This window comes from Lactuca serriola, chromosome 1 (genome assembly GCF_051521515.1).
Source record: "Lactuca serriola cultivar US96UC23 chromosome 1, Lser_US96UC23_V15, whole genome shotgun sequence".
In the NCBI taxonomy this organism is placed as follows: Eukaryota; Viridiplantae; Streptophyta; class Magnoliopsida; order Asterales; family Asteraceae; genus Lactuca; species Lactuca serriola.
The window spans coordinates 48,097,023-48,112,287 of NC_136408.1; the positions used below are offsets into that span (position 1 = coordinate 48,097,023).

At 33.4% G+C, this 15,265-nt stretch overlaps 1 protein-coding gene and 1 long non-coding RNA gene across 8 annotated transcripts; one reads left to right on the top strand and one right to left on the bottom strand.

Annotated features, from left to right (window-relative positions):
* Positions 1-8,751: 8,751 nt before the first annotated feature.
* On the bottom strand, positions 8,752-11,873 carry LOC145068382 (uncharacterized). 7 transcript variants are annotated; one of them, XR_013688972.1, is made up of 9 exons: positions 11,472-11,873; positions 11,196-11,282; positions 11,009-11,086; positions 10,824-10,857; positions 10,248-10,358; positions 9,559-9,608; positions 9,210-9,426; positions 9,043-9,090; positions 8,752-8,964 (listed from the first exon to the last, which is right to left on the bottom strand). It is a non-coding gene; the product is annotated as an uncharacterized LOC145068382 (long non-coding RNA). The 7 variants fall into 7 exon arrangements; XR_013688975.1 differs by having other exon boundaries at positions 10,786-10,857; XR_013688971.1 differs by having other exon boundaries at positions 10,954-11,086.
* Positions 11,874-14,116: 2,243 nt separating this feature from the next.
* LOC145087295 (B-box zinc finger protein 32-like) lies at positions 14,117-14,976 on the top strand. The gene has a single exon (XM_079025235.1). It carries the CDS (start codon positions 14,212-14,214, stop codon positions 14,857-14,859), a length of 648 nt encoding a protein of 215 aa, XP_078881361.1. The 5' UTR covers positions 14,117-14,211; the 3' UTR covers positions 14,860-14,976.
* Positions 14,977-15,265: the final 289 nt, after the last annotated feature.

The window sequence follows — 15,265 nt, forward strand, 5'->3', positions numbered from 1 at the left end:
AGAGACAACAAAAGTTGTTGCTCCTGATTCACTTCCCTGGTTACCTGGAACCATCTGCTAGCACCTGACCTACCTATATCCAAAGAAATCAGACCCCTGATCTCATCTCAAGGCAATTATACCACAAGAGTAGTCTTGTGCATTCCCACACTGTCGTACTGCCATAAAAAACCACAAACACATAGCCCAATGTTGGGTCTACATCCCAACTCTGATAATAACATGTATGCTCTCTCTATCTTCTATGAATACGAAAAGCTGAATGAACATAGCCTCTGCTAAAGATAGTGACATTCTGATCCATCTGCCAATCACTCAGCCTTCGGCTGCAATCCTTGAGCTGATCATAACATTCACTTTTTTCTTGAGTCTCGTGACTCAGTTGGCACTACCTCGAGCAAGGCTCTTGAGACCTCAAAATCAACTAACCCGCCTAGATTTTAACCATTCAAACTAGGGATGAAAGTGGGTCCAAACCCTGACCGTTGGACCCGGACCTGGAAAACCCGAAACCTGGAATTGACGGATTATAAGAACCGATAACCGGACTGGTATACGGGAACCGGTTCTGGTTCGGTTCTGAGTATCGGATCGGGTAAAGTGGGTATGGAACCGGTTAGAACCGAAAATTGAACATTGGAACCAGAATCATGTAGTAGACCCGGAAACACAAAAATGGAACCGAAAGCCTAGAATTTTGGAACCAGAAACCTTTAAATTTGGCTTTGATACCACTGATGGGTTTTGAGCATAACAAACAATCATATGTGTGCATGCAACCCTAATTTTCTTTGGATTTATGTTTTCTCTAATTGAGCATACAAGTATTGAACGTCAAAGATAAACCCTAAAAGGCATATACTATTTTTGAAATTCATGAAATAAGATAGTAAACATCCCTTTAAGATTGTTATTGTAAACAATCTTGAATTCCTCATTGAAAACCTTGGGTAGCAAGCGCCACTAGTGTCGCGCCTCTAATGGTTCACAAAAAAAAACCCTAGAAGCCAAGGAAAACTATAGAGACAGAGAGGAGAGAGGTTATAATTTCATCCCTAGATTCTCTATATGAAGCATAAGGGTCTTTATATAGTGTACCAAGAAATCCTAGATAAGTCTCCAAAATAACACTATCTTATTTTGTGTATTTATCTGGTTCCTAATTATCCTCTAAGGATAATTCTAGATATTCTAGATCCTTTAGAACCATGAAAAAATGTCCAAGGATCTAGGATGATTCTAGAATGCCTCTTGTTTAACTATTGAACAATTACACTTTAACCCATTTACTTTAAATTAATCAAATTAATCCCAAAATTAATTCTAATTAATTTCTGATTAATTCTTGATTAAATAATACTATTTTTAATTATTATATTATTCTCATAATATACTAACAAATCAATTATTTTTTTATTTCTAATAAATTTATTAACCAGATAATAAATTAATAAATCATTCTTCTCTCTCTGACAGTCGTCCTATTCAATTGCCAGGTTTAAAGGCAACCCAAAGGATTGTGCTACTATCAATTCAAGTTTATATTAATTATAGTTACAGGCTTAGACACCTAATCCAACAATTGTCAAGGATAAATTATCTCGCCTGATGAATCGTTAAGACTGACTACATAGCTAGGGGCCTCCTTTGTCGGGGTAAGTCATAAAGGCTTATAGGTCGTCCGGGTATTTGATGAATATGGTTTTCCAATTCATCTACGTTTATGAGTAATGAGATTACACTAGCAACGTAATTCACAAAGACTGTCTAGAATGCTCAAGTGTTGTCACTTACTGTGTGGGGTGACCAAACATACCGCTAACAGTTGCCTGATCGGGACCCACCATTTCTGGTCATCCCATACGGAGCTACCGTACATCGACATCTGATAGTGTCATGGAATAGAACTTTACTCTCCGTTCCTAGGTTACGCACATTCTCCTAGTAAGACTACCTAATATCATACTTAATTGAGCTAGGTATATTCCATAAGTCTAAGTTTAGCCTTAGACTAGATTACAGTGTCTGTAACTAACCTTAATACCAACTCTATTCTTGGCTGACACTAACCTAATTCTAGTGTATTTATAATCCCTACAGAGCATTAGGTATTATTATTCTTTTATCTTCTTAGCAATGCTACTTTTATACTATTATGTGATGTTATATATTTAATCCTAAAATAAAATAGAACCATATCTAGTTTGCACATAGCAATATATATATATATATATATATATATATATATATATATATATATATATATATATATATAGGTTCAGGTTCATTTGAGACCATTCTAATTGTGTGAGACCATAAGACCAAATCTAAAAATAATTTTAAAATGCAAAATAAATGAAAAAATCTAAAAATTCTTTTTTTAAATATTATTTTCGGAACTTGAATTAACTAAAAAAAATAAATAATAAATAAATAAAATCCCGTTTTTTTTGAAAAATACGTGAAATATTCTAATAGAATATTACACTGTACATATTCTAAAAAATAATTTTAAAATGCAAAATAAATGGAAAAATATAAAAATTCTTTTTTTAAATATTATTTTCGGAACTTGAATTAACTAAAAAAAATAAAATAAAAAAAATCCCGTTTTTTTTTTTTTTTTTTTTTTAAATACGTGAAATATTCTAATAGAATATTACACTGTACATATTCTAAAAAACAATTTTAAAATGCAAAATAAATGGAAAAATCCAAAAATTCTTTTTTTTTAAATATTATTTTCGGAACTTGAATTAACTAAAAAAATTAAAAAAATTAAAAAATTAAAAAAATTAAAAAAAAAATAAAAATAAAAAAATGCCTTAGACCAGATTACAGTGTCCAGCTCTATTTTTGGGTGACACTAACCTAATTCTAGTGTATTTAGAATCCCTATAGAGCATTAGGTATTATTATTCTTTTATCTTCTTAGCAATGCTACTTTTAATACTACTATGTGATGTTATATATTTAATCCTAAAATAAAATAGAACCATATCTAATTTGCACATAGCTATATATATATATATATATATATATATATATATATATATATATATATATATATATATATATATAATCCAAGCAATAAGCACATAATTCACATATGACTTCCAGAAGATATTTAATATTTTAATTAATACTCGTATTAAATCATGTTTATGAAAGGGACTATGCACTCCCTTGACAAAGTGTCTGGTGATTGATGAATTCGGAAGAGCTTCGCCTTACACCTTTTACCAACAGACCTAGATATACATAACATTAAGTCTTAGTCTAATTTCATACTTCATGGAACTATTATCCTAAGGTTTTAGATTCCTTAATAATACCAAAGTCTACTTCAAGATCTTAATAAGGAATACACATGTAGGATCATATCGGAGGTAGGGTCTGTTTGGTATATAGAGTACACTGTTTGGAAATCTCATTTTAAACACCTCACTAAATCCAACCTAGACATCACTCTCGTAAGTAGATCAATCAGTATAACGACATGAAATTACTGATAAATATTAGTTATAGGTTCATAATAACGACTTATGACCATAAATATACGTTATGCTGAAAATATAGAGTGTAGCTTAAGTTACAAAGCGTTTTAAGCGAAAACCGGGAAAACGCACGGACAGGACTCTGAAACCGAAAGCTTCTTTTTACCGGACTCGTAGACCTCTCAAAACCTTTGCTAAATACGCAAGGGAAACCCAAAAAATGGATTTGAAGTATCATGGAGTATGGAGAGAGTTTTAGAAGTTTTGGGTGAGAAATGAAGTGAATTCGTGAGGTTTATATAGGCTGCAATGGGTACGCGTCGCGCCCCTATACTGTGCGTGCTGCACACTTGGGGTCTGCTGGCTCCACTCCCTTTTTGCCACGTCTCGCCGCCCAGATAAGCCACCTCTCACTCTTCTAGAAGGTGCCACGTGCCACCATTTCCATAGGCCATGTCGCCTTGTCTTCGTGGGAGAGGGGCGTCCGACACTACCACGTGTCTCCCCCGGAGAATGCCACGTCAACGATGCATGTCGCGCACTTCGCGTGTGCGATTTTCCAGATTTTCAAAATGCCGTAACTTCTTCATACTAGCTCCATTTTTTATGTTCTTTATATCCCCGGAAAGCCCTCGACGAGATCAACAACTTTCGTTAGACCGGGGTCGACTAATTTTGACTTTATTTATAAAGCTATATTTTTAGCATGCTTAGACTGTTAAAGTCCGTTAAAAATTCATAACTTTTTTATATGATATCCGTTCTCGACTGTCTTTATATCAATGAAACCATATGGACGAGATCTTCAACTCTAGTTTAGATTGTTTTCCCTAACAATCAACCGACCTTTACTTTGGTTTTCTGAGCCGTATACGGTTGCGTTGATACTTCGAAAAATCATAACTTCCTCTTACAAAGTCAGATTTGAACGTTCTCTATATTCTTACTCTCGGTTTAACGACTACTACGACTTTCGTTTAGACCTCTTAGGCTAAAAAATAATTTATCCAAAATTCACTTTTTACGATACACAAAGTCGTGCTAGTTTAATCGCAAAACTTCGAAGAAGCATAATTTCTTCATACGAAGTCGGATTCCAACGTTCTTTATATGTATTATATGTACATGACCCTTGTCACATACATTATAACTTTGGTTAAGGTCATTTATCCTAAATAACCTTTTATTAAAAAGTCATTTTTATAACTATTCTATTTAGTTGACTAGCCCAAATCTGCAGACGTTACAAATTACATCCACATGATAAGACTTTTGACGTTTCCAAATCTTTTTAAAAAATAATCACATCATCATTAATCAACTCCTAATAATGTTTTATAATTTTAAAGGTAAATCCATCTGGCCTCGTAGCCTTTTTAGTTCTTGTTTCTATAACACCAAATCACTTGTTTAATGGTAAGGGTATTTGTTGAGTTATGAGGATTTAATGAGTACAAACTTATAAGACAAAACTTCAAAAATGATCCTTGTGGTTTCCGAAAATATCAAGTTTAGTCACTAAGTTCAAAAAACCTCACGGATCGTCCCTGTGGTTTCAAAACTTTTAACATTTGGTCCTTCCGGCTAACTTCGTTACCATTTAGACGTTAAGTCAGGGGCATTTTTGTCATTTCACTACACAGTGACCATTTATGAGGTTTTTAATTACTTTTTTTAAAAATAAATATTAAAGGGGTCCCAATCACTCTCTCTCTCTCTCTCCAAATTAAAAGTCTAAACTTCATCTAGATCTGCCACCACCACACTTCATCCAAAGTCCAAACATACATAAAAAATTGTATTCCGGCAAACCCCTTCGTCTTTGGCATATATCGACGCTGTCATTCATCAGGTCTCGCCATCTCACTGGCCTCACCATAGTTGGGGCTACCACCACCATCATCATCGTCTAAGAAACCAGTATGTACCCAAATGGCCAAACCTACCCCTCTCTTCTATATCTCTCTACCACTCTCCCTGTTCCTTCCCTAGAGTGAAAACCCCAAACAACCTCCACTACAGTCAATTGCCCAGCTCCATGCCTCTCTCGTTCTAGTGGGTTAGATTTGCTCGTGAAGATCACTGGAGACACCCAAAAATGAAAAGAAGCTGTTGCCGCCTCTCTCCTCTGATGCTTGCCAGAAAACGCCGATGTCCCCGACATCCCTCCATCTCCCTCCTCTCTGTCACCAACAACATTCTAGCATCAGATGAACTGAACCCGACGAACAGGAGTCCAACTCCCTTTTCTATTCAAATCACTTCTAAAATCCATAAATCACATTCATATCTTTTGATTTTGAGTTCTTTGTTGTTCTTAGAGTTCTGCATTTTCTTATTATTCTCGTTCTAGTGTTTAATCCTTCTCTTATTTGACTCTATTTCTTCAATTTCGTATTTCCCCCTTATGCATGATATTTTTATTTGCTGAACTGGATGTATAAGGGGAAGGTTTAATTCGCATGCTCGGGATATTGATAATTTAATAAATGGGTTGGAAAGTAGGGAAGATAAGTCGTGCACTGAAGGTGTTCGACGAATTGCTTGAGAGAACATCTTTGCCAACATTCAGAATTTTGAGACACTGCATCGGATTTTCCAGTGAACAAATCCCTCCAAAGTTTAGTGAGAGAGAGTGTGTGGTTGGGTTCTTGATGATCGTCGGTAATTGGAGAGAGATAGAGAGAGAGTCCTTTAATATTAAATAATTATATTTTTTATTAAATAAGGCAAAAACTTCATAAATGGTCCCTGTGGTAGTGAAATGACATTAATACCCTTCACTTAACGGCCAAAAGCTAACGGAGTTAGCGAAAAGGACCATTTGTTAAAAGTTTTGAAACCACAGGGACCATCTGTGAGGTTTTTTGAACTTAAGGACTAAACTTGATATTTTCGAAAACCACAGGGACCATTTTTGAAGTTTTGTCAACTTATAATTCAATGTATCCTTTTAAGTATCCTTTAATATTTTAATTTATTATAAATATATATATATTTGCTTGTGTTTGTTATGATTTGTGTAGGAGGATATATTGTGAACAATTTGTATAACTATTGGGATGATTTGATACTATGGTAAAGATGTGTACACGTAGGTTATATTTGACCCGTATTGTTGACCATGACCCGAATTTGACTTGTCAAAGATATATATAGGATATTTGTGTAAGGATAGAGTTAGACTGATATTTTTTCTTTACGTATATCTTCATCTTTCTCTCATCTTTAGAGTTCATAGTGTTCTTCTTCTGTTTCTTAATCATTCCTTCACAGAGTGTATAGATTAGTTGAGTGATCTGTAGTGAGGTTGATTTGTAGAGAGACGAGAGTTGATGTAGTGAGGTTTTGATTTGTAAGTAAACGTGAAAACCTTCTTGCTCTTAATAAAATAAGAGCTGTTGATGTTGTATGTTTTGTGTTTGAGTTTCTTTTTTGTCCAAATCTGAAAGCCTCTTGAATATGTTGCTAATCAACTTGGGCTAATTTTAAATGAGTTCATCAAATTTATTGGAAATGAAATCCCGAATCTCGTTGACAATTCTAGATTACTCTTTCACTCACCCTTTTATAGAGGCCATTGGTCTATATCTTTCTTTTATTGTTGTTAACGACATTATAAATTTGACAATATGATGGTGTTTATAGATAGCAACAGAGGGAGACCTTTACGATTGAAAGTATATATATCATCTCATCAAAATCAAGGTTCATATTACAGTATGTTGAATATATAGGCTCCTGGCATGTGGATTAAAAGAAATATGAATTCCTTGCAACTTCATCGCCAGTCACCACTGCTTTATATATATATATATATTAAGAATTAGTCCATCAAATTAATATATACGAATATTGGAACACTAGGTATGAGACGCATGTATTACATGAGTTTATTTAAAAGAAAAAACTAAATATAAAATTATAAACATTTGAGAAATTTAAATTTATAAGAAAAATAAGAAAAATATTGAATTACAAAAATTAAAGTGTTTTTTCTCTAAATTTAAACAAATAATAATTTCGATAAATAAATAAAGGAAATTAATGAAGCTTTAATTTAGTAAATTTGAAATTAAAAGTAAAATTTATTAAGGAAATTAACATGCATTTATTATTGTATTTAAAATTATGTGGAATTAATAAAATAGAAAAACCATAAAATGACATGTGGAATAAAAATTAATTCAAAATAATCATAAAATGACATTTGACAAATTGAATGAGAGTGTGACAAGTGGCAAAAAAACCTTCATTTATTAGAGTAAAAAATAGTCCCACAAGCAACAAATCATAGTCATAACCATAAAGGAGAGGGTATAATTACCATACATATTAAATACTCAAGCTGCAACTTACCATACATATTAAATACTCAAGCTGCAACGTATTACCAACGCATAACTAAGAGCGTAAGTTCAATGGGAAAGTTGGATAAGTTGACAAATGTATTTGTCATTTAATAGATGAAACTCTATTATTATGGGATGCCATATTGACATTCAATGGATTTGAAGTTCAATGGTCATTAAACTCTTCAATAGAAAAACGAACGTTTGTAAGTCTTAAATAATATTATAAATTAGCTTTTATAATGTTTTTATTGAACTTTCTAAAGTTCAATGCGTTGTAGTAGGAAATAAAATGATAAAGTTATATGAAATACAGAATTATGACGTGACAATTCATTAAACTTTATAAAATTTAATACATTCTGAATTTCCTAACACTACTAGAAATAGGGATTTCAGAGACGGACCAATCCGTCGCAATTCCGTCGCTAAAGGACTTCTGCGACGGATCATCGGCAGACATACTCTATAGCTGATTTAAGTGTGGCTAATGACTTACCGATGGATTTAGCAACGGATTACTTATTCCTTGCAACGACCTTAGCAACGGAATATCCGTCGCAAATACGTCACTTAACACGTTTATTTATGACATCGACGACGAAACTCAATAAAATTATTCTCGTCGTTGATCCCTCGCAAAACTCTATCTCTGTTTTTTCTATATTCTGTCGCTGATCCCTCACAAATATGTATATAATTTTTTTTTTGTATTATGTATCTAAAACAAACAAAAAACCAAAAACATCAAACAATTACTCAATCCCAATCCAATATCATTTAAATCCATAAGCATTAAATAAATATACAATCTAAAACAAACATTAACATTAAAATACTAAAGTTAAACATTGATTGATATTTGATTTCATAATATAATGTACGAAAATTCTCAATTTCCTATCATATTTTGCATTTCATCATACATATTATCCATTCCTACATATCTTGCATCCAAAAGAATGATTGGAATGGAATTGAATTCCAATTCCTATTAAATCCCATGGAAGGAGAAGACTTGTTTCAGGGTCCAGCAAGATTACTGTTTTTAGGTTCACCAAAAACTTCCATTTGATAGTGTTTTGTTAAAAGAATGGAGACTAATTTTTGATCCTCTGTGAAAGAAACAAAAAGATGAGTCATTTGAAAGAAAAAAATGTATAAAAGTATACCACATTTTTAAATGTACATACCTAAGCTCCAGAAACCGTCATCAACTTTAACAGACTTGTACAAGTCCCCTTGTATTTATATATAAAAAAAGGGTTATTGATATAAGCTTATCATATTATTAGAATAAATCTATAATTTCAACAATAGCATGTTAAAATAATAATATAAATGCCACTAGCAAACTTACATCAAGAATCGGAGGTTGGCCCTTAAGTCCCACTTTCAAATGGTTCTTTATTTCACATAAAATAAATCTTGACTTTGTCCCAGGAGGAACAGGGATAACTTCTAGCAAAGATTGAATCCATGAATAGTTTTCTTTATTGGGTTACTTTCAAAGTGGGATGACTGGAATGAAATTGAATTTCGATTCCGACCAAAATTTAAATGGCCGATCTAACCTTCTTTATAAGCACAATTACAGGTACCACCCAAGACATATGAAAGTTCACTGCTCACAAATATGAAAAACAAATAAAAGTATATTAATGAAGTTTATATTAATGAAGTATTATTTCATAAAACAATAAAAGTACCTGCCATCAAGCATTTCAAGGAGCTTGTTTTGATATTTTCTGCCCAAAACCTACATGTAAATAGAGTCATTAACTAGCAACTCAAAGATCTTTTACAAAAAAAGATGTAGTTCTCTTTTAGCTCAAAAACTAGGAAAGAACTTATATGAACTTTGGATCAAAGAAGGATTTGGCTGAAATAGGAGAACATATTTGAACACAAAATCCTACAAAAGTAGATTAAGAAGAAAATATAAATAATAATTTTCATGTAAAGATAATTAATAAGAATCATGTAATGTTAATTCAGAGAAATGTCCATGAAAAACAAAACTAAATAGAAAAAGAAAACACATAAAAATAAGAGTAAGAGAGTTACAGATCTGGTCCTTGTGTTTTACTCAAAATCACAAGTTTAGTCCATAATTCAAATCTTTTTCAGTTTGTGTCCTTTTTTCATGGTTTGGTATCAATTTTGGTTCTTGTTTCAACTTAAGACTTTTTATCCTTGTTTTTTTTACAATTCTCTATTATAAATTTAAGTTCTATGATATTATATTATAAATTTATAATTTTGGCCCACCCACCCCCAATAAAAAAGATTAATTAACTTGAGAAATCGACCAAAATTGATACTAAAACATGAAATAAGGATGAAAATTGAAAAAGATTTGAATCTTGGACTAAAAATGGATTATCATGTTTATTACCTTTTTGCCCTTGATGTAACAGTAACTCGGTCAGAAAAATGTCCATTTCTGTTGTCCAATCAGTTCTTGATCTCTCAGAATTAGAAGAAATTACACCTTGTATCCCACCACCTAAACAACAAAAATAATATTACATATAGTTATTTTTATAATTATAATTTTATAGCAATAACATGCAAATACAAAACAATTTGATGTGGTGGAATATTATAACAGAAAGAAACGAAATGAAAGTAAGATGCAAACATATAAATGAAACAACACTGTTCCAAGTTCATTAACTTCCATGGATTCTTCACTCTTATAGAAGATAACAAAATATGTGTTAGATATAAGAGAAATTGACAAAGCTTGGTGCTAAGATGAATACTGAATTAAGCCATTTAATTTGCTACTAGATATCTAGAACAAACTTCTGATGAACATTAAACCCTGTACATTTTCATTATCATATATAAGTTCTACAACTGGAAATTATAGTTGATTTGTACTATGGCATGATTCAGTAACAAAAAAGATCAATAGATGGACAATTTACCAGGAAAACAAGAAGGAAATTGGTCACAAAAATGGTACCTGCTTCGCCAGTGTTAACAAGACCACCATGCCCCTAACAAAAAAACACACAAATATGAGACAAGGCTTTTACGTTTTAAATGAAATGAAATTGGCACAACATAACAACAGGAAAGCAACTATACACCACCAGAACACAGTTTAAATGAAATGAAATTTTTTTAGCACTCCATGGTTGTGTCTACCATAATCCTTCCTCCATTTTATAATATCAACCATATTTGTTTTTCTTCTCAATATCAAACTACCTTGCCTTCGAAAATCTGTTTCATCAATCATCATGTCAGAATATCAACCACTGTTAATCAAACCAACATTTCAAAATAGTAAACTGATACACCAAGAACAAACTCAAAAAGGGTTAATTATGACCTTAACATCATGCGGTAAGGAAAACTTATACTTCTTCTCCTCGAAGTAGTATTCAATCTGGTATCCCCTTGTCGAATCAGTTCAAATCTAGAAAAAAATCCATATGCTAATTTATATAATCTAGAACATACAAATTAGAGTTAAGATGATAATCACTAGGAAAACCCTAGGAAAACCAAAATTAAAGAGTTAAAGAAGGAAAATATTAAAAAACGAGCAGCGATATGAGCTAGAAATGAAAGAGAAGTAAGAGATCTACATGGAAATGCAACTTACGCACTACTAGAAATTAACCAGAATTGGAAGCTGATGAAGAATACTTTAGATTTTCTCGAGTTTACACGATCTGAAGCAGCAATGGATGAACCAACAGATCGAATCAGATCGACTGGCTTTGATAGGGAAACGAATGAGTCAATAAGGAAGGGGGGGTGAACCGAGTGGAAAGCCAATGAGGATGTGATTTCTGAGATTTTCCTTTGACGAGCTTCAAGTGTACTTCAGGGAGCGATGCAGAGAGGGGCGATGCAAGTGGACGGCGGTGGAGGTGATTTCTTAAGGCGGAGGAGTGGATTTCAGTCGATATTATAGAGGTTTGATTAGGGCTTCAGGAAGAAATCATTTAGGGCTTGAAGAAATCGTAGGGAATGAAAATAGAAGGAGGGAACGAAAAAGAAAGAAAAGCGGCAATGAAAAATAACATGAGGGAAGAAAAAGAAATAAAAAAAAGAGGCTTTTGATTTTCTACGAGGGATTGGCGAGGCCCAAGAAAAAAAGGCTTGTGATTTTAAGCAATGCGTCGTTGTTCCCTAGCTAAAAGGAGTTAATTTTCGATAGAATAGCGACAAACTGTTTTTTGTCGATAAATTCTTACTATTCTGTCGCTAATCGCTTGGTAATACCTCTCAAAAATTGTATAAGTTTTTTTGGTCCATATCTTTATGTTTTCCACCGCAGATCTCTCAATATTTCCTCACTGATTAGCTACAGATTGAATCCGTCGCTGAATTCTGTCGCTGAAGGTCAAGTTTCTAGTAGTAATCCATATGAAATATATTATCAAGTCGAGTCCACATGTGACTTGTCATAGTAATTATATGTTTCTTTAATAAAAAAACCGGTTGCCTATTTTAATGACGATTGAGCGGATGTCCCTCCACATGCGATTATCAAGTTCGTGAATGATATTGGCTTCACAATCTTCATTGCGAGCTTCGCTCTTTGATTATCAAAAATCTACCATAGCTTATGGTAATAATATGCAATGCTGTTTACCTTTTGTCTTTTCTTTGCTCAATATCAATGGACCAATTTACTTAGTCCAAGACAAATTAGCAATTCCTGTCTTTGCTCAATATTAATGGACCAATTTACTTAGTCCACGACAAATTAGCAACAGGAGATGTTCTCTTTCTTATATACTTTGTTATTTTGATTATGCTATACCTTAAGCCTTCCATCTTGACTTTTTACTAATTTTCAATCCAAATTGAATGTTCACTCTTCGATTCGACTACGATCAAACTGAAAGAAAATATTAATATATTACACTTTACGTTAGACTTTTCTTGTTATTTGTATGTAGCCCGTATAGCTCTTGCCAAATGGCCCATTGTCTTGATGTTTTTATTGTACCACAATTGCAATACAATTCACTTCTAGAAAATATACCAAGAATTGCAACACTTAGCATCATTAAGAAGCTGATCATAAATTGATCAAATGATGGAGAAGAGCAATAGACAACCTAGAAACACTTCGCATATTAATTATATATATTCTTACTCAAAAACATTCCGTGCTCGGGGTTTGATGACGCCAACAATATACCAGTTAACCTGACTTTACGGAACTCGATTTGGGTTAGTGTTGTTTGTTGGAGGGGCATCACAAGAGAAAGAGAAAACGATGGTTGATTTAAGGATGTAGATGGAAAATGGGATGGTGGTAGCCGACTGTGGAACATAAAGCAGTAAAGTGGAGATCGGAGAAGGATACAATTTATTAAAATATTTTTAGTTTTACATATATAAAAAAAATTAGAATTTAATAAAATTAAAAAATGTGGCAACAAGTATGCCACATCAACAACATGAACTAGTTTGGTTTTTTATCATGTAAACAAATAAAGAATGTGATTGGATGGTTATTATAAATAAAAAACTATATTTATTTTAAATGAAAATGGTAAAGTTTCACACAATTTACTTTTAAATATATAATACCTGATTTTGGAAAGAAAGTTATTGATTGCTTCCTACATATTTGCATGGTGGATGGTTGCAAAGTAATTGTGTGGTTGGTGGGTTTGCTTACAATAATCCTATGCGTATCTGATGATATCGACCATTTCTTAGTACGACACGTGTCTCCTTTCCTTCTTGCCACATGGCCCACTCCAACTCCTCTCGTCCGTCAAGATTCATGGTGGTCTCCGTCAACGGACCCACGTTCACCATAAGATATTTTTTTTAAATAACCAAACCCTTTTTTTAATTTTTGTTAATTTTTATAAACTCACACAATACTTTTCAAATAAAATTATATCAAATCTTTGAGTATTATTATTTCATAAAAAATATGGTGTATGAATTTTAATGTATTCGGTATACGTTCTTGTTTTTAATTCATCACATGCTAAACACATTGAAGAAAAGATATCCATAGAAAACACATGCAAACTCTAATTCCTATTTGTGGATGTAGGCAGCATGTGGCATTAGCATAATAAAGACAGTTTTATTACATATAGATTAATAAATATATTAAAAAGATAAGCAATTTTATTTAAAGAGTGTATGAATTATTGGAGGAATGGAGGTCACATGAGCAAAAATATGAACCACACACGTTGGTATTATTATAGTTGTACTTGGGGTCTGGCAACCACCAGTTTCTCCGCCTCTCTCGCCTCCTTTTCTTACCATTCTTCTCTTCTCCATTAATATATATACCGTGTAAACCTCCATGCATCTTCATATACTCTAACTTGATCTTCTCCTTTGAAGTTTTAACCATGAAACTAATACCTACACTGTGTGATCTCTGCCATCATCAACAACCTTCTTTCTACTGTTCTTCCGACTCCGCTTTCCTTTGCTCCGACTGCGATTCTCATGTTCACGCCGCCAACTTCCTCGTTGCTCGTCACATCCGTCTTTCCCTTTGCTCTCACTGCAAATCCTTCCATGACATGAATTCCTCCTCTTCATCTTCGTCTTCATCTTCATCTTCATCTTCATCTGCATCTTCCTCTTGTATCTCGGGTAACAACTGCTCCACCAAGATGACGACCATGGTTTCCGACTGGAAGACGAGGGATTTGCTGGTAAATTGGTGTACGAGGCTCGGGGTTAGTGGTGGCGTGAGAGAGGTGGCGAGGCTTGCTTTTGAATCGTGGTTGGCGTATAGGTGGGTATGGCCGTATCGGGTGGGGTTGGCTGCTTCCCTTTGGCTGGGAATGATGAGATGTACAAAGGACGATGAGAAGAAGAGGATAAGAATGCGTAGCTTACTGAGCAAGTTAGAGGAGATCTCCGGTGTGCCGGCGAGGTCGATAGTGGTGGCGGAATCAAAACTTGCGAGCATGTTGAAGATGATGAAGCATCGGCGAGGCCAGCAACATGATGAGGAGTCTGTGGAGGAGGGCTGGGCTGAATGCTGAATTAAACTGGTTGATAGAATTGCCGTATATGGTATACATGCGTGTAAAATTGAGATTTGGTTTGTAGCAAGAGATTAATACTGAATTAATTAATTAATATACCTTCATCTTGTAGTAGTTGATGTTTCATAATTCATATCATGAACGGATTTGTCGTAGTAGTATTTCACTTGCTCCTCAATTGCTGATAAGAAAAGAAAAAATGAAAAAAAAAAGTGTGAAAATACATAAATGATTCTAAAATCATACACCATTGCTTAATTTATGCTAACACAATTTTTAGTGTAAAACTGTAAATGAGTTCCAAATCAACATCATTTTTCTACCTACATCAAATTTGATGTTATAAATGCTAGAACTGAATATAGTCTTATATTATTCATTGGCATTAAGTTTGATGTTACCG

Bases quoted from the DNA above. Each gene is read 5' to 3' on its own strand.
- LOC145087295 (XM_079025235.1), top strand. From the start codon at position 14,212: ATGAAACTAATACCTACACTGTGTGATCTCTGCCATCATCAACAACCT.